Source organism: Haplochromis burtoni, unplaced genomic scaffold, assembly GCF_018398535.1.
Source record: "Haplochromis burtoni strain Fernald_Lab_line unplaced genomic scaffold, NCSU_Asbu1 Contig_179, whole genome shotgun sequence".
Classification (NCBI taxonomy): Eukaryota; Metazoa; Chordata; class Actinopteri; order Cichliformes; family Cichlidae; genus Haplochromis; species Haplochromis burtoni.
Window position 1 is genome coordinate 833,450 of NW_024582540.1, and position 26,162 is coordinate 859,611.

The 26,162-nt window shown below is 39.4% G+C and overlaps 2 protein-coding genes across 11 annotated transcripts in view; one reads left to right on the top strand and one right to left on the bottom strand.

The window, feature by feature from the left end:
• Positions 1–940, bottom strand: part of LOC102294782 (ELKS/Rab6-interacting/CAST family member 1) — a 20,894-nt gene extending 19,954 nt beyond the window's left edge. For all 6 annotated transcript variants that reach the window (XR_316550.3, XR_001336748.2, XM_005934159.3 and 3 more), the window contains exon 1: positions 734–940. The gene's annotated coding sequence lies outside the window, so the exon portion shown is untranslated. The remainder of the gene's footprint in view (positions 1–733) is intronic.
• A 2,905-nt stretch (positions 941–3,845) lies between these two features.
• The window catches only part of LOC102295397 (serine/threonine-protein kinase WNK1), a 28,569-nt gene continuing 6,252 nt past the window's right edge, over positions 3,846–26,162 (top strand). The window contains exons 1-21 of one of the 5 annotated variants that reach the window (XM_042225685.1): positions 3,846–4,059; positions 5,720–5,955; positions 6,151–6,973; positions 16,493–16,665; positions 17,236–17,456; positions 19,113–19,270; positions 20,795–20,883; positions 20,964–21,183; positions 21,301–21,402; positions 21,570–21,912; positions 22,437–22,570; positions 22,907–22,972; positions 23,347–23,382; positions 23,819–23,938; positions 24,180–24,278; positions 25,031–25,110; positions 25,200–25,359; positions 25,448–25,564; positions 25,649–25,762; positions 25,845–25,893; positions 26,003–26,146. In XM_042225685.1, coding sequence (XP_042081619.1) covers positions 6,188–6,973; positions 16,493–16,665; positions 17,236–17,456; positions 19,113–19,270; positions 20,795–20,883; positions 20,964–21,183; positions 21,301–21,402; positions 21,570–21,912; positions 22,437–22,570; positions 22,907–22,972; positions 23,347–23,382; positions 23,819–23,938; positions 24,180–24,278; positions 25,031–25,110; positions 25,200–25,359; positions 25,448–25,564; positions 25,649–25,762; positions 25,845–25,893; positions 26,003–26,146 — 3,211 coding nt within the window. In that variant the 5' untranslated portion in view covers positions 3,846–4,059; positions 5,720–5,955; positions 6,151–6,187. Of the gene's footprint in view, positions 4,060–4,080; positions 4,514–5,719; positions 6,974–16,492; positions 16,666–17,235; positions 17,457–19,112; positions 19,271–20,794; positions 20,884–20,963; positions 21,184–21,300; positions 21,403–21,569; positions 21,913–22,436; positions 22,571–22,906; positions 22,973–23,346; positions 23,383–23,818; positions 23,939–24,179; positions 24,279–25,030; positions 25,111–25,199; positions 25,360–25,447; positions 25,565–25,648; positions 25,763–25,844; positions 25,894–26,002; positions 26,147–26,162 lie in introns of those variants that run through there. The other 4 variants (XM_042225684.1, XM_005934161.3, XM_042225686.1 and 1 more) reach the window with 4 other exon arrangements.

The following is a 26,162-nucleotide window of genomic DNA, read 5'->3' on the forward strand; positions in this document are numbered from 1 at the left end:
ATACATATGTATGTATATATGTCCACCACAGACATTTATCTTGAGTGTGTTTGGCCTTGCTAACTGCTAATGTCACGTTAACACGCCGGCTAACAGTAAAGCATGACACTTGTGCCTTTAATGACGCTTTAACCCCGTTTGTTAGCTTCTGAGTTTTATATTCCATTGTGTATTTTGCCACCAAAATAAATGCTGGCTCTCCGATTCATTCTTCTAATTTGCTATCGCTATGGATTAAAACTAGCAAGGGAGGGAAGGAGGGGACTGTCCATGCTGGACATTGTGGGGGGGAAAATGTCTGAGCGTGAAAATTTGTATACAAACGGAAATAACAGTTTGTCAGATAGCTGGGTAGATGTTTAATGTGACAAGTTAATCGTAAGTGTCGTCAAAATGTGACACGTTTAACGGGAATCAAAGCTTTTTTTTTCTGCACAATCCCATCGACTCCGTACGGTGTCTGCTTTGGAGACACCCATATCAAACCATATCCATTTTCCTTCTCCTCAGCTCAACGGTTTTTCATTTCAAGCTACGGTTATTCATTCACCGGTTTACATATATGTAGCTGTGATACTGCTAAATATAAAAGAAAGGGAAATACGACAAACGCTTAACGTTAGCTCGCCGTTACATATGGAGGCTAGTATATCCAATTTATGTGGTCAAGAAGAACCTTTTTTTCTCGCTAACACAATAGCCACAGAGGAGAAAAACCCTCCGAACAAACTACCTTTGTCGTTGTCTGGTAGAAGCCAAATCCTTGCTAATAGTGGATCCTCTGTCAAAAATAAGTCAGCTGCAAAAATCGTTCATTTTACGTTAATTCCTCGATAAATGTCTATCAGATTTTCCCATCTTTTCACCAGCAGTACCAGCGGCTCAGGAGAGCCAGGGCGCCTCAGTGACGTCAAGCCTCCTGCGCGCGTTCACGGCGGCCTTCCTCGCCACGCTTGGATTTTAAAAGCGCGGTCACGATTCACGAGGGGACGTGGACAGCAAGAAATTTACCGACATATCGAAAAATACAAAGCTTTAAATGAACATAAGGACAGAAGTCAGAGGTGAGGGGAGTATTTTGAACTTAAATGCAATGAACAATCACATAATAATAAGAAAAAGTAGTTTACCACCATTTGATAAAGAATCGGTCCTCCTGATATTAACAACAAGTATTATTCAAATATGAAGGTATGATGGGGTGATGATAAACAGAGCATTTTCATTTCGAGTGAAATTTATGAAAGCAAATACATGTGGTAAATTTGGGGAGTAATCACCAGCAGGGGGCAGGGCATACCTGCAGGAAATGTTTTAATAAAGAAACGTTAATAAAAAAGAAAATTGCAACTCTTCAATTCATCTTACCCATTATGGTTAAAAAATTAAATATAGCACTTTATAGGCTTCTATTGTAACAAAAGACTAGTGATCAGACTGTTTCTTTCTTTATCAAAAGAGATGTTTAGGACAATGTAAATGGTAAATGTATAGATTGAATATTACAACTTAATTTACGTATAGAGCTTATACTGTTTATATTATTTAGCAAAATGTTTTGAAAAGTCTTACAGGTCATAACCATTTTAGTGAGAATAAAATCCCTTAAAACAGAATACTTTGTGGGTTTATATTCCCCCCAAAATTACCTGGAATGTCCCCAGGAAATATCGTGTGATGTCTCTTTTAGCTCACGGACAAACGTGACCACAAAAGCTGAAACAAATCTCTATTATAACTAGACTTATTACTACATATTTAGGAATATAGGCTAATTTATACAAGAACAATATAAAAGGAACTATTAAATATAGTAGCAACTAGAAGTATGAAAGTGTGTGGGATAAGTCGTGTTTTTCTGTGTACTAAAACATATTTTGGTCCATTGTTCCTTTGTGAGCCTTTCTATGGAAATGGAAATGGAAATTTCCATTTTTCTGTCCCTAACATTTACAGAAATATTGCACTCCACACATGCTTTGGGTGTTACAATTTATTTTTATGTTCAAATAAAATAATATGTTAATTGAACAATTACACCTTCTTGAGCCATCAATTTATAGAGATCCAAGCACTACAGGAGTTCTCATCCCCACGGTCAAGTACTGTCGATAAACACCGTGTTATTTTTACTAATTAATTAATTTTACAATTGTAAATGTGATAAACTACATTAGATTGTATGAAAAGGCTATTATTTTGAAAGAAAACACCACAGTGACTTCCTTTTACATATTTCCTAAAGCCTGATAAAGAATTGGTCATGATTGCTCAAGTTTGTAATAATTTCTCTATTTTATTTCACATATTTGACATGGTAATAATTTTACATCCATTGAATTATGTTACACATCAGAAGCTAAAATATAAAAGATTGCATCATACTTAATTACTCATTTCTAACTGTTTTTTTTTTAAATTTATTTATTTTCATTGTTATAGCAAATAAATGGTTGCACAAATGGACAAAAACACAGTTTTAACAAAGGTGAGTGAAAATAATAAAGATAATCTCCTGAAGTGTTGCATCATCATTGTTATTATTAGTCTGTCATTCTGTCTACAAGGCTGAAAAATCTGAGGGAAATAAATTCCTAAAAGGGTTTAAAACTGCCAAAAGATTAAGGTAACACATGTGACAAGAAGATAGTCTATATTTATCTCTAAAATACATGTATACAAAAGATATAACCAATCATTAATCTGTCATTTTTCTGGAGATCTAGGCCATCATCGATGACGTAACATATAATGAAATACAGAAATTGATGTGAAAAAAAAATCTAATTACAGATCAAAGAGATCAGGAAATTTCAAACAACATGCACAGTCATAAAAATTAAACTGTTTCCACAGACTTATTTGGACTAATTTCACTTTAGATCAATAGTATGCACCCTCACTGTGTAACTCTGTCAGTGTCAAGACTGTCTGATTTTGGATTTCAAAGTAAAGGCCTTCAGAGATGTCATATATGAGCTATCTTTGTATGAATTTAAAATGCTATTATAAGGAAACTTGCTATTTCCACAGACCGATTGTCAAATTGACCTGATATTAACTGTATAATAATGAGAGGATATGTACTGTGGCTCAAAATTGGAATTAAACATTGACAAGAGGATTTTTCTATATACTGGTGATCTGAATGCAGGTTTAAAAAAAACCCAACAACAACAAAAAACAAAACTCTAGTCAAGAACCGTGGGTAATCAAATTTCAAAGGACGATACTTTTGTCGTTCATTTCAGACTGACTTGACCCAGGTGGTAAACACTGTTGGGGTGTGCACTGTGGATCTAAAGTGAAATTATTATGTTAAAACAGCATATACTTTTCATATTTTATTATTTCTATTTAAATTTGGAATATATTTGTTTTAATAGTATTTTGCTTTTGTTTTCTAGATTTCATTTATGATTTACATATATCATTAATGACGGACTAAATGAGTAGATTGACTTGGAAATCCCTTTAATTTTGAAACCAGACCTTAGTTTCTCTTACCGTAATACCCATAACACAAAACAACGTGGGGGCTGGCTCAATCGTTTCAATAAAATGATCCAGCTCATTAAATTCAAGGGTGCACATTAGTCCGCTTTATCTTCCCTCCATTTAACCTTTCAGAAATGGGCTCATTTATTGAGGGGCCCTCTGTGTAGTTGTCCATATTGACCTAAGTCTTTTTATTAATTTAAAATCATTAATTAATTTTGAATATGCTTATTACGTATGATTTTAAGGCTTATATCGTTTAGTTTCATTGTAAAATAAAAAGCAAATGTAACAGCATCAAAGCGATCGGTTTGTGAGCGTGTGTGTGTGTTATGGTTATGAGGTCATTCTCCGCCGGCGCAGGCGCTTTGTGCTGAAACCGTTTCTCTATCTAACTGCGCTGCTTATTTGAAAAGCGAGCCCCAATAATCGCAGCTTCGGTTCTCACACTGGGGAACGTATCTACCTGACATTTAGCTACACGTGTAATCTACCTGTGTTCTGTTTTTTATCGCTGTGAGGACCGCTGAAACGCCACTGACCGTCACTTGTCTTATTGAGGTAGGTCGCTATTTGCCACCCGGCACAGCTCAACGTTAGCGCTTGGCGAGCTAACCTGCTAGCTACTAGCAATATTAAACTCACAAGCGCTAAGGAGTTAAACTCAGCTTATCATTATCAAACAGAAATTATTTTTTAAATAACGTAAGATAGTCTACCACTCAGCTATAGATATTTGACTTGAGTCAACAAATTCAAACAAACAAACAAAATAAAATTGCTAACTGCGTAATAACAACAACAAACAAGCGCTAATGTTATCAGATGGCGTTAAATTGAATGGAGCAGCCAGGAGGCGGGTCTAAGCGCGTTAGGCCACAAGAAAGACCCGCCTAGCTAGCTTTGAGTAGATGGGTAACAGTCATTGCTTTGGTAGCTGTTCAACCTATTACACCGGTCTAGCGCATCCGGTGTGATGTTAACCACTCGGGAATGGAAACGGGACCCGAATATGGTAAAGTTGCGAATTATAGCTTATTTTTAACGCTTACAGCGGCGTTAAAACGACGAGAGTGGTGCCAGTAATGTGAAATTGTAAATTATTAAAAGGGAATATATTTAAAGACGTGACGCGGAAATTGGTCACTGTCGGTTATCGGTTCCCTGTTAAGGATTAGCCAGCGCCAGCTAACTAGCTGTTTGCTAGCCGTACTCGTTAGCTCGCTAACAAAGAGCCTCTCCTCCTCCTCCCTTTGAACGAGAAAGTCGCTGTAGCTATTTCAAATTGATGTGCTGTCGCACATACGCAATGAGGACAGATGTGTGTGCATGAGAGGATTAAATTAACTCCGACTTATATTGTGTTAATTTGCGCAGCCGTTTGTTTTATTTTTCTGAATGTTATTACAGCCAACGTTATCCGGTTTAGTTCTGACATTATGGTTGCCTGGTCAGGTAATGGCTGCAGCCGTGGCAGGATAAAGATGAATAAGTAACAAAATTTTCAACGCAAGGTTGCATGATTAAAGCAGGAGAGGAATGCCAAGCTGCCACTGCTGTCATAAAATGCTAGATGGCCCCTGTCTTTTGCGGATACAGTAAAAATGTTTATGGCCTTATGCGGCTTTAAGAAGTGTATTATAAACTGCGTTAGCCTTTCTGACAATATTAATTGACATTAAAAATGCTAATAATATTTTTCGCTTATATTGAAAACATTGCTTGCATTCTGTAACAAATCTCAGGTGCAGAATCAAATGTCTTTGTCGCGTCCCTTGTCATATAGTTAAAATGCTTAGTTTTGCTGTGCAGTAGTTATAGATAATGGCTTGTGTTTAGTTAACCTGTCAGTTGAATTGTATTTTAATGGAGCACAGCTGAACAATACCACTTTAAAGGGAAATTTGCCATGTGTCACATGTGCTAGGGTAAGACCGAAAATCTTTTGAGTGTAGATCTTATTTCTAAACCATAAATGATCTGGTGGTTAAGTGTATTGCACTGTAAATGAAGTCATGTTTTAATTCTTAGATTCTGGTCTATAAGCTGTACTTAGCACTAAAACAGAGTTGTTAAACTTTTGTTAAACTGTATACACTGTAAATTCTGTCTGCAAGACTAGATTAGACTAGATTTTCACAAGTCTTGTTGACATTTGACATAATTTTGGCTACTTTTCAAAACATGTCAGGAAGCTTTTGTTTTGTATTTTCTCTTGCAGTAATACTGGACTGGAACAAATTGAGACTGTCAGCTCATCCCGCCTTTGCCTGGACTGGGGAGTTTAGTGCCTGTGCCTGTTGTAGGCTGTGTGTGTTTGTTCCTCACCAGTGATTCCTTATGCTTGATCGAAGCTGCACCCTGTGTCGTACAGGATGGATGGTGTGGACTTAAAGAGACCTGTATATCAACATCAGCACTTTGTGTTCTGCTGCAGTGTTCAGTCCCTCTCCATTTGTAAGAGAACGCATCTCGTCTTACACCTTCAGTCCCCGAAATATATTTATAAAGATAGTCTTTGAGCAATAAAAAGGGAGAGCTGGAGATAGACATTGTAAATCTTTCTCTTTTTTCCTTTTTGAAGCACAGCTAGATATTGCTTACATAAGCCAAAATGGCAAGCATGAAAATATCCTTATTTTAATTTTTCAGTTATCGTACCTCCTTAACTCTTAGTGTGGGTGGTGGGATGTCGGAAAAGCCAGACGACAAAATGGTGAAGTTCCTGGCTCCCCCTCAGAAAAGTGGAAATGCCCCTAGTTCTGGTTCAGATTCGATGGTTGGTGAGGGTCGGCCAGTGGAAGTGAGACGCCGGCATCACACCATGGAACGCGATCGATGTAACCCTGAACACCGTTTTCTACGTCGCAGTGTCATCAGTGATTCTAATGCCACAGCTTTGGCCCTTCCTTTACCCAGCAAGATCCCCATCCCTACGTCTCAGCTGGTTCAGCCACAGGAAGCAGTCCTCCAGCAGCAAAAGACTGCTGGTACTTACTCACCCAAGACTGAACCAAGTTTATCTCAAAATGAGAAGTCTGTGGATGATGGAAAAGAGGGAGAAGGAAAAGATATAGAAATAGCCAGGGTGGCTGTAGTGCCTTCACAGCAAGAGCCTGCTAGAGTGCGTGACATCTGTGATGGAGAGGCAGTAGTAGCAGCTCACACGACACCCAGCCTGGAAACAGAATTGCCAATTCAAGTTGAACCTGAAAGCGGCACTGAGGTGAAGGTACAACACGAGGAAGGAGAGGAGGCAGATAAGGACGCCAGAGCCCGAGCAGAGGCAGAGCAACGGGAAGCTGAGAAAAAAGTCCAAGAAGACATCGAGGAGGCTGAAACCAAAGCAGTGGGCACATCACCTGATGGACGGTTCCTGAAGTTTGACATAGAAATTGGACGTGGCTCTTTCAAGACAGTCTACAAGGGCTTGGACACCGAGACCACTGTGGAGGTGGCTTGGTGTGAATTGCAGGTATGAAAACGTTTCCCCCCGCTTTTTTTTTTGTTTTTGTATTATTTTTTGTATGAGTCAAAATAATTTCCGTTCACCCTGTTACCTGAGCTGCAGCTACTATCATTTCCTTTCAACCAAGCATAGCCAGCATTTCCTGATTGTTTCGCTCTACATTTTTCATCAAAACAGCCAAAGAAAACTTCCCATTTCCTGATTTGACTTCACTCTAAGAGACTGGGAAGTTATTTGGTGCTATCAGTGCTTCTTTGATAAATGATTATTCCTTTATGACAACCTCTTTGAACACAGGAAATTACCTTTTGACCAAATGTGTGCAGAATTGTTGTAGTCATGATAATGATTTTCCACACTTACTGTTCACACTGTTAGAGGATACTGCTAGAAAATCTAAATCTAGTTTCTGGTATCTAGTGTAGAAATATAGAAAATGCAACTGAGCAGATTCTTGAAACATCACTTTACTCCCAGATAATGGGACCTTTTGAAGCTTTGACTAAAATTACATAAAAGATTATAAATCTCAGAAATTCCATTACTACTACTGCTACTACTACTCGGCTAATAATGGCAACAGCAGGAATATTTAAGTTGACTTTATTAACATTCAGCGTTCTTAGTCACAGATCTGACCTTTGACCTACTTTTGAGTGGACTTGTTTTACCCCCCCCCCCCCCTTTTTTTTTTTTTTTTTTTTTGGCTTGTAAAAAATTTGTTCTGCTGTCTGTCCAGTTATAGCAGCTATATAGCCCAGAGCAAAGTTTAACCTCATTCACCACATGAATGTTTGCTCTCACTGTCATGCTTTACCCTGCCATGAGAGCAGTAGGACTCACACGGCTGCGGAGAGAACCACAGTAACACATGCTCACTGGTTTCAGAACAATGTGAAGATTACGGGCAAGTTCCCCTCCCCCTCTCACACAATCTCACGCATGCTCAATGCATTCCTTTTTTGAATGCTTGCCTGAATGTAAAATGGGTCAAATTCCTCACTGAGGAATCTCCTGCAGGCTGACCTGCCAAGGCCTGCTTGTAAACCATCAGTCCACCTCCCACTCTCTTTCAGCTTTCTCACATTTTACTTTCCTAAATCTCAAATATCTTATGTATAATACTTGGGTGTTAGTGCAGTATAAGATGGGATACATTTTTAGTTGTGGTTTAAACTGCATTTAGTGGTGATTTTTTTTATTTTTTTTATTTTTTTTTATTTAATTTGACCTCAAGACAGACTTCTTGCAGCCCCTGAACTTTCCACTAAGGTTGTTCATAGTAACATTTTTATTTTCTTCTTGAGCTCTCAGTTAGTATCACATCGGCAATTTGAGTGAACATAACATCTTACCCAGTAAATTTATGTTGAATTATTCAGAAGAGGGGGGGTTTCGGGGTCTGTCACTTCCCAAGCCAAATATGCAGATCCATCCGCTGTGGCGACCCTTTGGGAAATTAAGGGAGCAGCAAAAGCGTTTCCAAACAGCTGAGTTGTACTATTCTTGTTAAAGTCTCTTTTTGTCATTCTGTCTTTAGTTGAGCTAAATCTGCCACAACCTACTAAGAGAGAAGTCAGTTTGGGGTTTTAGAAAAGAGTGAAAGTGAACTGCAGCAATGGAAGGACAGAAACAAAAAACGGAACAAAGATACAGCTTCTAAAACAGAAAAAAAATAAATCTTTTATCTCAATATGAGACTAAAGAAGTCACTTGGATGGGTGACGAAATATTTCTCCCACTGAAAATGCTATGTCCAGATGAACAGAATCAACATTTTGGGTTTTATCGTAATACTTTTGCTTTCATTAGTAATGAAACCCATAAATGTAACTGAATTCTAGTTAGGTTTTTGTTCACTTGGCCCTCTTAGCTTTTTCCTTCCACTGCCACCTCAGAAGTTTCAGAGCTAGAAACTTCAGCTGTACGTGAGAAGCTGAAATCCCCTTTACACGTCAGAGGTTTTTAATGTAGTCCCACGGTCATCCAGGTGTTAGCATGCCTTCAAGATGTACAGAGATGGTAACACTGGGTGGTATATGTTTACACACATTATTTTATTTAGATATGTTATCTTACCCTAGTTTCATTAGTCCAGTGTTAGGGGCATTTGATGATACTAGAGGTGCATATATTTAACGTAACAATTACAATGAGATTTAAGATTGAGTTGTTTAAGAAAGGAGTAGAGATCCAAGAAGTTAATTTAATTGGCGTCCTGCTAATACTTGAGTCATTGATGCACAATAAAGCTTGGAACATATTTGTTAAGAATTTGGAGTGCCAGCTATGAGCAATAGCGTATCTTGTGGCTGCTTGCTGGTGAAACGAGCCAGGCAGGTTTCCCCTTGTAGGACCTTCAGTTTATCTCTAACATGATTAAAATGAAATAGTCACATTTGTAGTCCCATGCCTTAATGCTCTTTATATACACACACAAATAAACATGTAAATCTTTTTTTTTTTAATACATACATTTTTTTTAGAGATTATGTAGATGTAAATAAATCTTAAATTCTTCTGCAGTTTGATTTCACTCTGACCAAAGGCAGCAATTGCAGGATATGCAGCAACTTTGCCTGAAAACTGTCTTTGAAATTTTAATGAAGTGGCCCTGGCTTTTTCAACCTATAAGGCAATCTGTGCTATAATTGACTGAGAATTTTTATTTGTTCACCTTTATTCACCCACTAATGAACCCCTACAGTTGTTTCACACTGCAGACATATCTGCAGGATAAGTAGGTCACCCCAGAGAGGAAGTTGAGGAGGGACCAAAAATAAAAAAAGAAGAAATTAAGGAACCTCCCCCTTTGGCTCACTATTGCATTTTCAACTATTCAGTCTTCCAGTTGCTGCTTCCACGCCTCCTTCCTCTCAAATACAGATTGAAAGATGAGTAAGAATACTCCAGGCATCCTGTATAAACTATGGCAGCCCTCTGTCCAGCTGGCCGATGGCATCCGCTGGAAGTGACATGCTACACCAAGTATTTTAACAGAGACCTCATCACATTTCATGAATCAAGGTTTTCAGGTTTACTGTAAGAGTTTAATTTTCTAATTGTGACAAATTTGGATAGAAATGTCACTGAGGAAAGCATTAATGGGATTGCTCACTAAAAGCACAAGGTAGGCGGTAAACCCTATCTCAGCCTGAGGTCAAAGATTGGTGACACGAGGAACAACTATGTTGTACCAGTTTTACAAACAACAGTAGAACAGAAATACTTGGTGTGATACTGGTTCCCTTCTCACTCTTACTGTATAAAGGTCATGTCCTTTTTAGCTTGAGTCACTGATTTAGATTTTGAGAACACTATGGTAATTTCTAACCTTTATTCAGTCAGGGTCATGCAGAATATTTCTTCACAGAAAGAACATTTTTGGGTGGCTTTTTATTTAACCTGTAGGGAGCTGGTGAGGAAAAACTAACTTTGCAGTTGTTGTTTTTTTAAATTGTATGGTTGGACTTTCACTCTTTGAATGCCATTCTGAACAAAAACTTTATTCCATAGGTTTCAAAGTGATACTATCAAACATATCAAATTTAAAAATACATTTAAAGCACTACATGCTTGAGTTTAGTTTGTAGAAAATAAAAGCAGCCACTGTAGTAGTATTGATCAGAAACATTTTAACAATATTCCCCACATGTTAAGGTTGTTTATTAATGGATGAAGGTTTTAAATACAGTTGCAAACTTAATGTTAAACTCTGCTTAAGTTTCAGATTTTAACAAATAAGAAGGAAGACAGATGACCTTTCAGTGGTTGTTTATCTATATAGTTTAAGAACTTTTTTTCTTTTTTGGGGTGGGGTGAGGGGTGATATACTCAGTAAGCACTGTATTGGTTTCTCTTCTCATTTGACTGGATATCTGTTTTTAATTCAAAGTCAATTAAAATGTGATAATAATACTATTATTGTGAAAGAGCCTGGATCTGGCAACTTTTTTTTTCTTACTCCCTGATAATTTGCGTGGCAGTCACCGTGATCTTTGACCTCGATGTCATGTTACATTGTTAAGAGAACACCAAATATTTCCACAGATGCTGCATTTAATGCAACTAAATAGCAAACGGTGACACTTTTTAACATGGCTTTCAGCTGTTTGTCACATCTTAGCCAGAGGGCTCCATCTTGACCTTAGTGTCAGTGTTAGAGTAGGGACCCGATAGAGCCGATCCTCGGCATTATCGTTAGCATTTTTTCCTTTGTCTATTTTTAGGCCTGTTAGGTTATTTATGCCGTCCTTTGCCTCGAAGCAGCATTTTCCACTCTGCTTTTGAGATACTGTAGTTAACTGTCCTTCACATTGCTTCAAACACCTTTTTTTTTTAACACTTTATTTTTATTGGTAGTTTTGTATATTTTTTTACAAAACATTCAGACCCATAACAAGTACAGAGCATCTAGGCTAGCAAAGACGCATTTAGAAGAAAAAAAAGAAAAGAAAAAAAAGACACATCCATTTATGGTACAATCAAATCAAATAGGTGAATTACAGCAATTCACCTGTAATTCACAGACCTCCCGGGTCCGCCGCGGCGCCCCGCTCACTCTTTCCCAGAAGGGCGTCCTCGGCTTGGGTACGGGGATGCGTGGCATTGGGTCGTCCGCTCCCTTTTCCATCAACTTCTCTTCTTCAGGTCGTCAGATGCGTCTTGCGCGTTGTTGTAAATCACGGGCCCGTTTTCATAAAACACATGCAGTCTCGATGGATACAGTGTTTGGAAGCGGAGCCCCATCTCTTTTAAAATCCTCCTGATTGTGTTGTATTCTTTGCGTTTAGCTAAAATGTCACTGGGGTAGTCCTGGTCAAAATACACACGTCTCCCATTCAGCAGTATTTCTTCTTTGGTCCACGCAGAACGGAGAACCAAGTCCTTGGTCTTGTATTCCAAAAAATGAATCACGATAGACCTGGGTTTGGAGCCCGGTGGTGGCTTGGGGCTGAGTGAGCGGTGGCACCGCTGTATGCCCAGATTGGTGTCAAAGAGAGACAGTTCCTTCTTTATAAAATTCTCCATGAATTCGAGCATGTTGTCCCCTTCTTCACCCTCTGGTATCCTGTGAACACGTATGTTATTCCTGCAAGAACAGGCTTCCAGGTCAGACAGACGTGTCTGGAGGTCCCCTTGTAACTGGAGAGTATGGCCGAGCACGTCTTTAAGATCGACTGTGACCTCCTCCACCTCGGTTACTCTTTGTTCGACCTCCTCGATCCTGCTTGTTACCTCTTTCATGTCCGTGACAATTTCGTCGAGCCGTTGCCCCACTTCTTTCCTAAACTCCAACATTTCTGTTTTCACAAGTCCAGTCTTTTCCGCTATTTGTCTTTTCAAATTATCCTGGACTTCTTTCAGCTCAGCGACAATGTTAGCTTCAATTGCCTCCATAGCTCCGTGTAGCTTTAGCTTGCTAGCACCGGCAACTTCTTTCGGTGAAAAAACTCCTTCCTCCGCACTTTCTTGCCGAATTCCTCTTCTTTCTCTTGTTACCCCCTGGCATACAACTATGAATATTCTTAGTTGTGTTATAACATGTCAATTTTCAAGGGGTAACCAGACCGCCCAGGAGCTGAAAGATTATGCTGCAACCAGTTTCCTCACCATCCGGAAGTCCGCTTCAAACACCTTTAAACTAAAATCACTCAACATAGTGTTATTCTTCCATAAGTCTCAGAAGATACATTTATGCATATTCAGTAATCAGTTGAAAGAGCTATGTTGTGCTATTACTGTGATAAAACTGATTAGGTACAAGTAGAATAAAAGGGTCAGTAACTACATCCAGAATAATTAAACATACTAGGAATGGTTATTCTGGAAGACATTGATATTTTAGTATAGTTTATGTTGGTCATTTTAGTTTTTCGATTGTTTTCAGTTTTTCTTGATGGGTTATTACTGTTTGGAAAGTCCCTGTCTGATATCGCTGCTGTTTTCTTTATCTAGTCAGTCACTAATTTTGACCCAAGAATATTTATTTAATTTAATTTGTAAATATCCTAAAGGCAACTAAATATAAGGGGAGAAATACGTTGTTTAAAGTTCCTATTGACACAAAGTCACTTAAAAATGAAAGAGTTATTTTGACACCATTTCAGTTGACCTCACTGCACGGGATTTCTGGAGACAGTTGGGTACTTTCCCAGTGACAGTATGAGCAAGACATGACACAGACCAGAGAGCTCATTAAAGTAACAGTCAAAAGAGGGTGTGATGTGTTGTCGTCCCTTTTTCGTTTAACTTTCATTGACAAAGCAAGGGAAAGGCGTGCCTGGAGTATGTGGAAGATCTTCATGTCCCTGACCATGTTGCACAGCCCCACTGCTGAGGGTCTTGTACCACCAACTTCTCTGGTGGGAACCTGTGATAAATAATTCTCAAGCTGAAGGAACATGTCGAATCAGCTTGGTTACCTTGTACCTCTCTGAAATCAGCTCACGGATAATAGCGGACCAAACGGAATGTAGCTTTGGCAGCTGTAGAAGCAAAAATGGGAATTCAAAAATTGAATTCAGCAAGGACATAAAGGATGGCTTTCACTCAGTGTTGGCAGAAATTCTGGCAAAACCCAAACACTTCAGAAAGGGGAAGCAGTGCTTTGTACACAGTGCATGCAGTGGAGATTGAGTGCGTCACGCTTTACCTGGACACAATTTGGGGTGTATAGGACATGCTAGAGTGGGGATTTCTATAGACCGATCAATTTTGTGCGTCTATAAAGTGAGCTAGGGGGATTTCAAGCAAGTTAAATTTGATCTTAACTGCAAACGATTCTGTTCTTAAAAGATTGCACCCCACCCAAACTGCTCTCAAATTACTGTGCACAGTTGTGGCAGGCTTGTAGCATGCTGGCTCCAGACTGGACCTTGTTTTTGCCTATTTGTTTTAAGGAGTTTCATGTGGCCCTTTTGAAGGCAGTATTAGACTTTGGCTTTGTCTTTTTATTCAGTTTGTACATCAGCATGTCATGGCCTTTACCTGCCCACCACCTACTGATGCCAACCTTTTCTTTTTTTTTTCATTCTTTTTTTTTTAATTACAAAAAAAAAGTTAAATGATAAATGATGGCCTATAGTAAAATCAAAGTAAGTTAAATATAAATATAATGTACATAGAGAGAGCGCTGCATAAACAAAACAAAAGTACCTCAGTAAAGTCCGGACGTTTTAGGGCTAGATCAGATGATCCTGAACTCCTCCCTGGTCCTAGTGATGTTCCATAGTGATGGTCGTAGTAGATGGGTGCCCCCTCCCTGAGCCTGGTTCTGCTAAAGGGTTCTTCCTGTTAAAGAGGAGTTTTTCCCTCCCCACCGTCACCAAGTGCTTGGTCATAAGGGGTTGCCTAGGGGTTTTCTTTTTATTATTGTAGGGTCTTTACCCTACAAAATAGGATGTTTTGAGACAACTTGTTGTCACTTAGTGTTTTCTCTGGGCTGGAATGGTGATCACTCCTTCAGAGGCATAGGCTGCTAAGCCTGTACCAGAGGGGTGGTTTTGTACCTACAATGCAAATGCTTGTATTCATACAAAGGTTTCATATTTGGGCGGGTGGAGGTTTGGGTGTTGCTCTGAGGCTGTGAATACTGCTGTTGATGTTTTGCATGACTGTTTTGACAGAGGGAAAATTACTGTCCAGCTAGATAAATGGATAAATCCTCTGGAAAGTAGGTCATTAGGTCCAGTTGCAGTTTCAGTTGGTGGAACCTTAATTCTTCCATCTTCTGTCACTGGTGTTTCCTTTCAGTGATTCCAGATTTATTGTCCTTCCTTACTCCTTATTGTTGCTCCTCAAATTTTTTTTCCCTCAGTTTATCAATTTGTTTCCCTCAGACATTACGCAAACATCCAAGATATCTCCCGTTAAGGCTTTTTGGTCAGTTATGTTTTTGTTCAAGTGATGTCAGTTACTGGAACATTTTTGCTATCACATACTTGCAGTCAAGAGCTCACACTGCACTAAAACAATGGGCTGAATTTCCTGGACAGCCTGGCCTATGGCCAGTTTTACCAGGCTTGTTTAACTTCTATGGGTTTACTGCTCTGTAGTCATACAGCCTATAAATGTAGGGCATGCTAGCAATTGACAGGAAACTATAGAGTTTTTTACCCTGCAACATTTTTGTTAATACCCAGAAACTACAGGAGGATTTAATGTCATTCCTTCTGCATGCATCAGTCAGTTGATGGAATTTTAAGTCACACTTGACCAACAATGCTATCAGGTGTACATACATACTGCTATGATTCATTGACAGTTCATCAGCTGCCAGACACTTGACTCTTTGCTGAGAATACAGCGTCAGCCTCAGTTGCGCAATTGGCTCTATATATTCGTTGTTTATCTGTGATTGTTCACGTTTTAAATTGTCTTACTGACTAAATTACCATAGTTACTCTCATCTTTGGATGTGTGGCAGTGAAAATCTGAAACCATAACATGGAATCATGTATATTGATCGTGTTAACACGATTTGATAGTGGTGGAATAGGGGTTTTCTTGCTCAAAAAAAGATGACTCTGCACATGAGTACAGATCGTTTTCTTATACTTGACGTAATGTTTTGGGTTTGTTTGTTTGTTTTTTTTAAATTTCCCTGTTATTTTGGGCCATTCAATTAATGTAACAGGAGCCCTGGGCTAAAGTAAATTAAATGCCACTATCTGTCTTAAATCTTTAGTTACAAGGTTTTTACTTTAACTGTGTATTTTTAAAGTATATTTTAAGTATATTTTAAGTATATTAAAAAAATTTTTTTAGCCAAGCTTGATGCATTATTTCTTTGACATGATTGTCTTCACTGTGCTGATATCCCATATTTCTTACTGAGCACTGGCTCTTCTAGCATTTTGTTTTTCTTTACCCAAGGGCAAACAGAGTTGGGTGCGTTTTTTAGTATGCAGTCATCTTCAATAGAAAACAGGCAGCCACATTCCTATATCCTACTGTATCTTTCCTTTTAGAAGAAGAATGTATACTTTATTGATCCCCTTGGGGAAATTCCTCTCTGCATTTAACCCATTCACTCAGTGAAGCAGTGGGCAGCCATTGGGCGACCGGGGAGCAGTGTGTAGGGACAGTACCTTGCTCAGGGGTACCGCAGGGTAGCCGTTCAGTGGATTTGAACCACCGACCTTCCGATCATGGGGCCACCACTCTACCTACTGAGCTATCCCTGCCCCTCTTTTATCAAAGCATATGTGAAATTTTTGAAAAACTAAAAGCATCTTGAAAACCTTTTCTTAGTTAAACTGCTAGTGGATTAAGAAATACTTTGTATGAATGTGTCTTTGTAGGTTTTCATTCATCCAGCTTAGAAGCTCCAAGCCCCTTAGCCTTTGTAGGAATGGGTGAATTCAGATATTAAAGAACAGATGTAGAGTTCAGGTGTTCCTAATGATAATTTTTTATTACCACACTGTACATTGTACCTTTTTATTATTCCGAATTACATGTGCATCTGTATAAATGGTGCTGCACTCACTGAGTGAAATCTTCCTTTTTCATCCCTTGTAGGATCGTAAGCTTTCGAAGTCGGAACGGCAGCGTTTTAAGGAGGAGGCTGGCATGTTAAAGGGACTACAACATCCCAACATTGTTCGCTTTTACGACTCCTGGGAAGGACCCTCCAAAGGCAGGAAGTGCATTGTGTTGGTCACAGAGCTCATGACTTCTGGGACACTCAAAACGTGAGTTACGGTGGCAGGGGATTTGTAGATGCAGGGCATATTCAGTATGGGTTCGTCTTGTTTTGACTTACAGTTGATGTACAGATGTAAAAGTTCAGATCTAAAAAGCAAAACAAAAAATCCTCAAAACCATAATCTTAAAGTGGACTCTGAAGTTGATGTGGAGCCAGTGCAAGTGACATAGAACTTAGAAGACTTAGTTAGAAGCCTTGCAGTTGCATTCTGAACAACTTGCAGCTGAACAGACACATGATTGGTAGTTGACACTGAAGTATTAAATTGTTATATATTCATAAACTTTAACTTGGCTGTTCCGCATGTCAGTGTTAGCTTTTTAACTACTAGAAATTAGCCGATAACCACAGAAGCAATGTAGTTAGCAGCTGATACATTAATGTGAAAACATGATGAGTCCAGCATGTGTGTAACATTAACAGACTGTTAATTTCACAGGATAACCAATTCTTTTTTTATTAAAGTGTTTTTTCTCTCAAGAAAAAGCCCAATTTTTAAGCTGAAAGTATAGAAAGTATTTTACCCTAGTGAATAATATGATCTGCTTTCCTGTAGATATCTGAAGCGGTTCAAGGTGATGAAAATTAAAGTGCTGCGGAGCTGGTGTAGACAAATCCTGAAGGGCCTCCACTTTCTTCACACTCGGGCTCCTCCAATCATCCACAGAGACCTTAAATGTGACAACATTTTCATCACAGGCCCCACAGGGTCTGTCAAGATTGGAGACCTGGGACTGGCCACTCTCAAACGCGCATCCTTTGCCAAAAGTGTTATAGGTACGAATCCAGTGGGTTTTCTGTTTTCTGTCCTGCAATGGGACAGTACCTTTTCTGGGGCCATGATAACATGTTTTATGGAAAATTATGGTGTAGATAAGAGATTGTTTTTCTGACGATGTGGTTCAAAAACAGACCACAGCGTTTCAGCTGTCTCTCAAACCACAGCTCAAAAGGAGGCCAAATACTGTGGTAATCTTAGGAAGATAACCACAAGGTTTTCTCTCTCTGCACTCATACAGTAACTAATCAAGTTTGGTCTTTGTACAGAGTATTTCTGTTCTATGTTTCTCCACAAAGAGAGAGTTTTTTTTTTTTCCAGGCATCTACTGAATGTAAGTAGCGCCTAACATTTCTACTACTGTTAAATATTAATATTATGGTAGTTGTCGTGCCTTCTTGCAGGCTAACCTGGCCATGGCAAAAGGTATGGCCTTTGCTCCTGTCTTAGACTGGTCTTTGTTCTGTGGTTTGGAAATATGTGGTCTGTTTGCCAGTTTTACCAATGATGTTTAACATCTCTTTCTATGGGTTTGCCTCAACAGGTTTTTTATTTTTATTTTTATTTTTTTGGTGTTTGTCTCTTGATGTTTTTGAAAATATTTGCAGGACTGCAGAATCTTTTTGCTCCATCTTTGTGTCCAGGGAGCTCTCCCCACTTTCTCTCTGTCAGCATTTTGCAGTTTTGTTTTGTTTTTTTTTGTTTTCTTTTGTTTTCTTTCTTTTCTTTTTCTTTTCCCTTTCACAGTCTTGGGTATGCTTTTAAAATGTAGGCTCTAGCCTCAGCTGTGCCCCATTCTGCTGTTTGGAATGAATAGGGTACTGCTGTTCATTGAGTAAGTATGATCTTTTATGGGCCTGGTAAGTCTGACAGTGTGCTGTCATACGCATCAATATCAGAAAAATACATTCAAATAACCAAATGAGTTTTTCTGTGTAAGACCTGAGATTGAATATAAAATAATCTACTAATATAAAAAGGCTTATGTGCACGGACACACTGTTGAGCACTGTTACTAGCTATGGGATCTGCTTCTCTCAGCCTTGACCATAACACTTTCTTCCTGCAGGGGAGGATGAAATGGTAAGTCAGACATCGAAAGGTGGGTGTACTATAAAAGGGAATGTTATTGTGGCTGTAAGGTAAGGTCTTGACAAAAGTTATTTCCATAGCTAGTCCTGTTTACATTACAGGGTCAATTGGCATTACTGTGAACAAATTCCACTTCGGCATGGGTATTATTCCTGAGTGGTTCATTTTAGAGGTAATATTTGAATGGTGCAATGTTATTTATTCAGGCTAACCAGTGTGTCCTGCACATTGGTTATCTCAGCTACACGTGTATATCCCATCATGTTAAGGTCTTACACAGACAAACACGTGCCTTCTTCTCAACAGTCTAACTGAGCCCAGCTTCTCCCTCCTTTTTTGTTTTCTCTCTTTTTTGCTTTCCTCCCCCTTTTTTCTTTTTTCTTTTTCCTCTTTCTTCCAACTTTCATCTCACAGGTTCTACTCCAGGGGATTTCAACAGGCTGGTCAATCTTCTCATCCTCCTCTTCCTCAACCCCTCATGGGTTAGAGGAGCAGAGGAGCAATGGGTTGTGAGAAGCCCACTCAATCAGTAAGGGAGTTCTGAATAGTTGTTTTGATTTAAGGTACCCCTGAGTTCATGGCGCCTGAGATGTATGAGGAGAAGTACGACGAGTCAGTGGATGTGTATGCCTTTGGAATGTGCATGCTGGAGATGGCCACCTCAGAGTACCCTTACTCAGAGTGCCAGAATGCTGCACAGATCTACCGCAGAGTTACCAGCGTAAGTCGTCTTTTCAACCCTCCAGTCACCCCTCTGCCCTGCGTTCACCTCTTCCTGTGTGCCAAGAAGGCTAATGTCCACTTCTGGAATCATTTCATGTTCCTGCTGACATGTCTTTAGTTTGCATTACTTTTATTTCTTCTGCTCTGATAATACTATTTATCTTCTTATTCTGTTTGAAGAACCTACAAGTTTAAAAAGAACAGAAGCTATTAATCCTAATAATCCTCCCTTGTCTTCCTTCTTTCCTGTATGGTAATTAAGCCATTAGAGTTGACTAATATAACACTAAACAAGTTCAGACCTGCTGTTTTCTGAATAACCAGCATGAGTCTTGTATGATCCCAGAGGGGCAGTGACTGTAAAAGGAAAAACACATTTTGTTTATTCATACGGATCATACTAATAGATGGCAATCCGCAGTCACCTATGGTTCATTTTCATGCAATCACTGGACACTTGGAGATAAAGCAGTTGAACTCACTCTGAGAGTGCTAGCTATAAAATTTCTTTTGAAGTCTATAGCAATACCTTCAGTTTATCATTAACCACAAAATAAAAATGGTCTTTCCACTCCATTGAACAGAGCATGTTCTTTGACATTTACCCCTGTGCTACGCTGAGTCATTGGAGTTATAAAAGCTTTTAAGGATGTAGTGTCACATGCTCTGGCTGTATTGTTAACTGCAGGAAAAATTGACTTTTTTCTTTCTTTTTTTTCTGGCTTTTAACTCAACTGCTCAGTTCAGTCTTAAATTTTCCGGCACTTTCATTTGTCATGGCTTCAATTCATCGCCTCTCACCAGCCGTCCATTACTTTCTTATGCACTGTTTCTTCCAACCACTTATATTTCCCCTTCCACTCAAACGTGCATCTTGGTCAGTACCCCCTATTTTTGATGTTTGACCTTTTCTGAACATAGTAAAGTATCTGCATGTTCATGCTCTTCTTTAAAAAGGAAAAGGTTTCTCTGAGCTCAGCTAAATTCAGAGCTTAAAGGCAAGTGAGTCTGCAGGCTAGCAGTATGACATTAGAAATATTTTAAAAGCTATTGCTTGCCCAGCAGGCATCTCGCACCAGTGTTGAGATTGTACACCTACGTTGCATATAATACTAAGTTTATTGTTTTTAAGGCACAAATGGAATGTGGGAAGTATAACTTGTAAAACTTACATTTATCAATGAGGAAGGATTGGATGACATTTAAAGAATTTATTTTTTTAAAAATAAATTTTGAAATGGAAAAAAGAAAACAAAAGACGCATTATTAAAAGCTGTTGAAAATTCCAAACGGGGTTCTTTTAACTTTCCAGGCAGAAAGAATTTCTTTCTCTTCACATTCTTTGTCAAAAGTGAAAGGGGAAGTTGGGTTAAGATGTTTGTCACTTCAAATGCCAACTGTTTTTGGTAGTGATATCAGGTCTCTGAGCTGAAAAACACAACAAGGTATGGGGCATTATCCAGTAGAAGAAAAGATGCGGTGAAGACAATCATTCTCATTCAGAGTTCTGTGTTTCCTTTAGGGGGTGAAGCCAGGCAGCTTTGACAAGGTGGCCATTCCTGAAGTGAAGGAGATCATCGAGGGATGTATTCGTCAGAACAAGGATGAGAGGTCTCTTACTGAGCAAGTTCAGGGTGGTCTGCCTCGCTACAAAAATGTCTTTTTGCTCACTGCTTGTTTCATTTGCCTAGGTACTCGATCAAGGACTTGCTGAACCATGCCTTCTTCCAGGAGGATACAGGCGTGCGTGTGGAGCTGGCAGAAGAGGAGGATGGAGAGATGCAAGCTATTAAGCTGTGGTTGAGAATTGAGGATGTAAAAAAACTCAAGGGGAAATACAAAGACAGCGAAGCCATTGAGTTTTCTTTTGACCTCATCAAAGATGTTCCAGAGGATGTGGCTCAGGAAATGGTGAATTGAGCTTTAATGTTCTAGGCAGACTAATTGTGTTGGTGCATGACAAACAATATGTTTGTTTGCAGTTTTTAAACGTTTACTGATGAACCTTTTGTCGCATTTTTGTTATAGGTTGACTCTGGTTATGTGTGTGAAGGTGACCACAAGACCATTGCGAAAGCCATAAAAGACAGAGTTTCTCTAATCAATCTTAAGAGGGCTCAGCGGAAGCAGGTATGATCGTTGCCCATCTACTGTTATGGTCACTGTTTACGTGCATGATTTTGTTAGATTTTTTTTTTTTTTTTAAATCTCAGCCACATGATCTAGGTGATATGCTTTAGTGTTTTCAAGGTGGGGTTCTTCTGGGTGATTTTATGTGTTCTCTCCTGTCTTTAAAGGTCAGAGAAGATCAGGAGAAGCGAAGGCTTGAAGAAGAACAGCAATCACAGCCCCCACAGCAAACAGGCCAACAGTCTGGCATAGAGGCGACTCAGTCACAGCCCGTTTCACAGCATGCATCTTACATGCCTCCACAGCCTACCCAACAAAGCTCACAGATGTCTGTCCAACCAGCAGCTCAACAGGGCCTTCAGACGTCTAACTACAACACTCAATCGCAGGGCGTTTCTTATGTTCCCCAGTCAACTGGGCAAATCCCAGTACAGAATCAGAGCTTAGCTGCTGTTCAGCCAGAGTCCGAAGAGCCCGAGAGTGACCAGCAGCTGCAGCACACTGGAGGTGGTATGTATCAAAGTAACAACACTTAACACTTCAGTGTATTGAAAATAAATATTGAGTATAAAAACTGAGTCAAGCAATCCCCCCCCAAAAAAACAACAAACAAACAAAAACAAAACATGGAAGTTGCTGGTTTGTGTGTTTGTTTTTCGTTTAGCTTAAAATAAAGAGGAATAATAACCAGTTTGGTTTTAGTTAGTACCCCACTTGCGCTCCTGCGTCCTCATGACTCCATGCAGTCACACCTTGTTGCACCAGTCCCCTGCTGCAGAGCCTATACATAACCATAATTTCACAAGCATACCAAGCAATGATTTTTTTTTTCAGGAGCTCAGAATAGTATTGTATTTCCCCTGTGCATACACTACGTATACTAGTTGTTGTACTTGTGCCCCAGAGGTGTTGTGAATTTATTAAAACATATTCTGAATCTGTTGTTTAAGGGGAAATGGCTAAAACATTGTTACTTTAAATAATTCTAAAATCTTGAGTCTTCATAAATTAACCTTTTTGTCCCTTTTTCACAGCTTGGGACATGGGAGATAGACTAGCAGGTTCCTCTGTTGTTACTGAGGCTCAGCCCTCTCAGTCTGGAGTATCCTACAGCTCTTCCACTACTCAGACACAGAGTGATCAAATGCAGCAACAGCAGCTGGCAGTGGTGAGACATTAGTGCATAATAATGTGTGTTGTGGGTGATTTTGTTTTGGAATATTGTCTGTATTTTAAACCAAATGTTTAAGTTGCAGATTGGGGTTCTATTTATTGATTATCTATTTTTCCCATATCCCAAATGGCCCTTGTTGTTGTTGTTGTTGTTGTTGTTGTTGTTGTTGTTGCCCTCACCACTGCTGAATGTACTTTTCCCTGTTACATGTAGACAGCTGTCACATGGCCTACCTGCAGTGTGTCTAGAATTCACATGCATGTGTTCATGATACAGTTTAGGGTCCTAGGCTTTTCTAATTTTTAGAACATGTGCTTTTATCTGTTGCAGGGTGGTCAGTCTGAAGTTGTTCCTGTTCCAAATGCCAACCAGACCGTCCCAGTGACACCTGCACAGGTATATATCTATTAGTGTATGTCTAAATGTCTTTGAAGAGTAACTTCACACTACATGAAAACTTTTGCTTCACTGACATCCTCCATAAAAGCAAAGCTTGTGTTAATATCAGGTTCTGCATAACACCCTGGATACACTTCAGTATCACACCTGCAAATCTGAACTTCAACCTGTCAGAGTCAGCAAAAACAAGATACTCACTCACATTGTGTGAAGTTAAACTTTAAAGCCTATATTCTTCGGCTGGGTGGCTGCGAAAGCAGAGCTGAGAGTTTCCTGGCCTGATCTCTTTTTTTTTTTTTTTTTTCCTTTAGGTCTCTTTTCTTTTATCGGGTTTTCTACTCTTACACTTTGCTATGCTTTGTTTCTTATAGTATGGAGTTTACTACCAATCATCGCTCCCCCCTCAGGTAGATGAATACAATACACCCACAGTATTTCAGACAACTTGTTGTAGAAAACAAAATGCACTTATTATCAGTACTGGTCTGTACGCCAGGCTCTGGTAGGGTTGATGTAGCGGGTTTTTAGAGGAAGAAATAATAGACCTTTAACATGTCTGCAAAACTCACTTTAGAGTTGACTTTGATTAATCCACACCTCAGTGGTGGCAAATAATACATCTGATTCAACTAACCTGATTCATACAGCTATGTTACTTAGCAGGTAAGTACAAGTCACTCAGCAAAAGAGCCCAAAGGAAATCTCTGAAAGGTTTAGATTGGAGAGAAACCAGACTTTCAGGAAGTTGCCTTAATGCCAGTCTGATGGTATCAGCTTTTATCTCAACCTACCTTTTTAAATCCTGTTTCTTCCCCTGTATCATTATGTGATCTGTTCATTTAGATTCCCTCCCAACAATCGACAATGGCCCCATCTTCTCACCCGCAGCAGCAGTCAGAGAGCACCAGTGCTCCACAGAGCTCTCTACAATCACAGGCACAGACAGGAGCTCAGCATTTACAGGTGATTTTTCCCTCCCTTGCTGCTCTTTAACATACAGCAGCTCACTTATTTTAAGACGCATTCTAACATGTCCTGTTTTGCTTCACCAAACTATAGTATAAATGTGATTCTGTCCATTTTTTATGTCTTTTTCTTTCTTTTTTTCTTGTTCCTTTTCTTTCTTCTCTCTGAATGCTCTAATTACCACAACTACCCCCCATTTCTTCTCCTTTGCATGTTTCTTATTTTGCATGACTCTTAGTCTTGGGCCAATGATCCAAGTACTCCTATCCTGTCTCCACCACTCAACGCAGAGCACCTATACTTCCTCTATCAGGCCTCATGCCTTTCTGTTGTGCAGGTACTCTGACTTGTGTATGCTGATGTTTCTTGGTCAGGCGTGAACCATTTGGTTCAGACCTGGTTCCTGTTCCTTTAAATGTTCTGTGTCCATTTTCTTTTTTTAAAAGTATTTATTTTTGTTGTTGCTGTAAATTCATGTAGTTTCTGTCATAGTATCAGTTAACATTATCTTAAGTAGGGTGTTGCTTAATGATGCATGAAACTAAATAGTTTATTTTGAGCACCTCATGGCTCTTTTTTGCTTCTCATCTGTAAACTCTCTCCATACGCTTTCACGTGATTCTTGAATAGGTGGTAGAAGAGAGAGAGAAAAGAAAATGGCCATAAACAGTGTATTTTCCGACACCATGAAACAAACAATGGAGTGTAATACGAAATGATAGATGTTTTCATAACGTCATCTGATATTTTTCTTCATATCACACAGCCCTAGCTGTAAGTGGGATTAAACATAATTAATATCCATATAAACACAGCAGTGACAGAGGGCTACATTCAGATAGGAGCTGAAATAAAAGCTCCATATCACAGCAGTATTTACACTCCACCTGAAAGCTAAAAAATGGAGTCTCTTGCAACTGCCAGTTGCATGTTTCACCAGATTAAAGAGCTCCATCTAGTGGATGATATGATTTAAATTAGTGTACAGTTAATGCTGTGTAACCCCTTCAAAATTGTATTGTGCCAAACAGCACTAGAACCTGCTTTTGAGGTGACATGTTTGACTTCTTAATGTTTCCTGTGTGTCAGGCTCCTGTAAGTGTTCCTCAGTCCACACCAGTGGAGCAGCCAGTGGGATCTTCTTCCCTAGCACCACCGTCTGTAGATAGGTAAGATGCAAGTTATTTTTTTAAAAGTCTGGTTTTCTCAGCACTGCGCAGCTTGTAAAACCTTCCTTTTGTGGATTTGTGTGTTTTAGCTGTCCGTCAGATGCAGCTTCGGGTCTTAGTGATGGCAATGATGGTTCTACATCAGGAGGCCGCCATGAGGGCCGCTCGCTGAAGCGGCAACAGCGGCGATCTGTACGCAGTCGCTCTCGCCACGAGAAGACGGCAAAGGCCAAGCTAAATGTTCTTAGTGTAAGAATTTTAACTAATGAGAATGTTTACATTCTTTTTTTAAGCTCTTAGTCACTGAACAGTTTTAATATAAGTAAATGTTTCACAGATCTCTAATATGGGAGACAGAGTAGCAGAGTGCCAGCTGGAAACGCACAACAGGAAGATGGTGACCTTCAGATTTGATCTTGATGGAGATAATCCAGAAGAAATTGCCCAGATTATGGTAGTAGTGCTTCTTTAGCTGTCACTCAAAAGATATTCACATAGTTTATTCAGAGCTTTTGATCTTTTCCGTTTTCTCTTCCAGGTTGAAAGTGAGTTCATCTTGGAGACTGAGCGAGAATCATTCATTGACCATATCCGTGAGGTCATAGAAATGGCTGATGAGAAAGGAGAGCGCATGAAGGACAGCTTTCCTCAGGTATTTATTCACTACACGTCTCCTGTTAGGTGAATAACTATGACTGCCTGCGAACCCTCACTATGATTCTTTCTCTTTGCAGATGAGCGACCTTCAACAACAACCTGAGTTGTCTGTTCCCATGCTACCAGGTAAGCAAACGTGTCAGAAATATAGCTTTGTTCAATTTCTTTTTTTTTATTTTTTTTTTTTTTGAAACTTTTACACTCATTAATTTGGACACCCCCCCCCCCCCCCAAGGTATTTCCCCCAGCACTACAGCCCAGGTGGTGCATTCAGCAGGACGTAGGTTCATCGTCAGCCCAGTGCCAGAGTCTCGACTCAGAGAGCAGTTCTTTGGAGGCGCTTCAACCAATACCTCAGTTGGAGAAGAGCCTGTTACAGGTGAAAGGAGTTTATT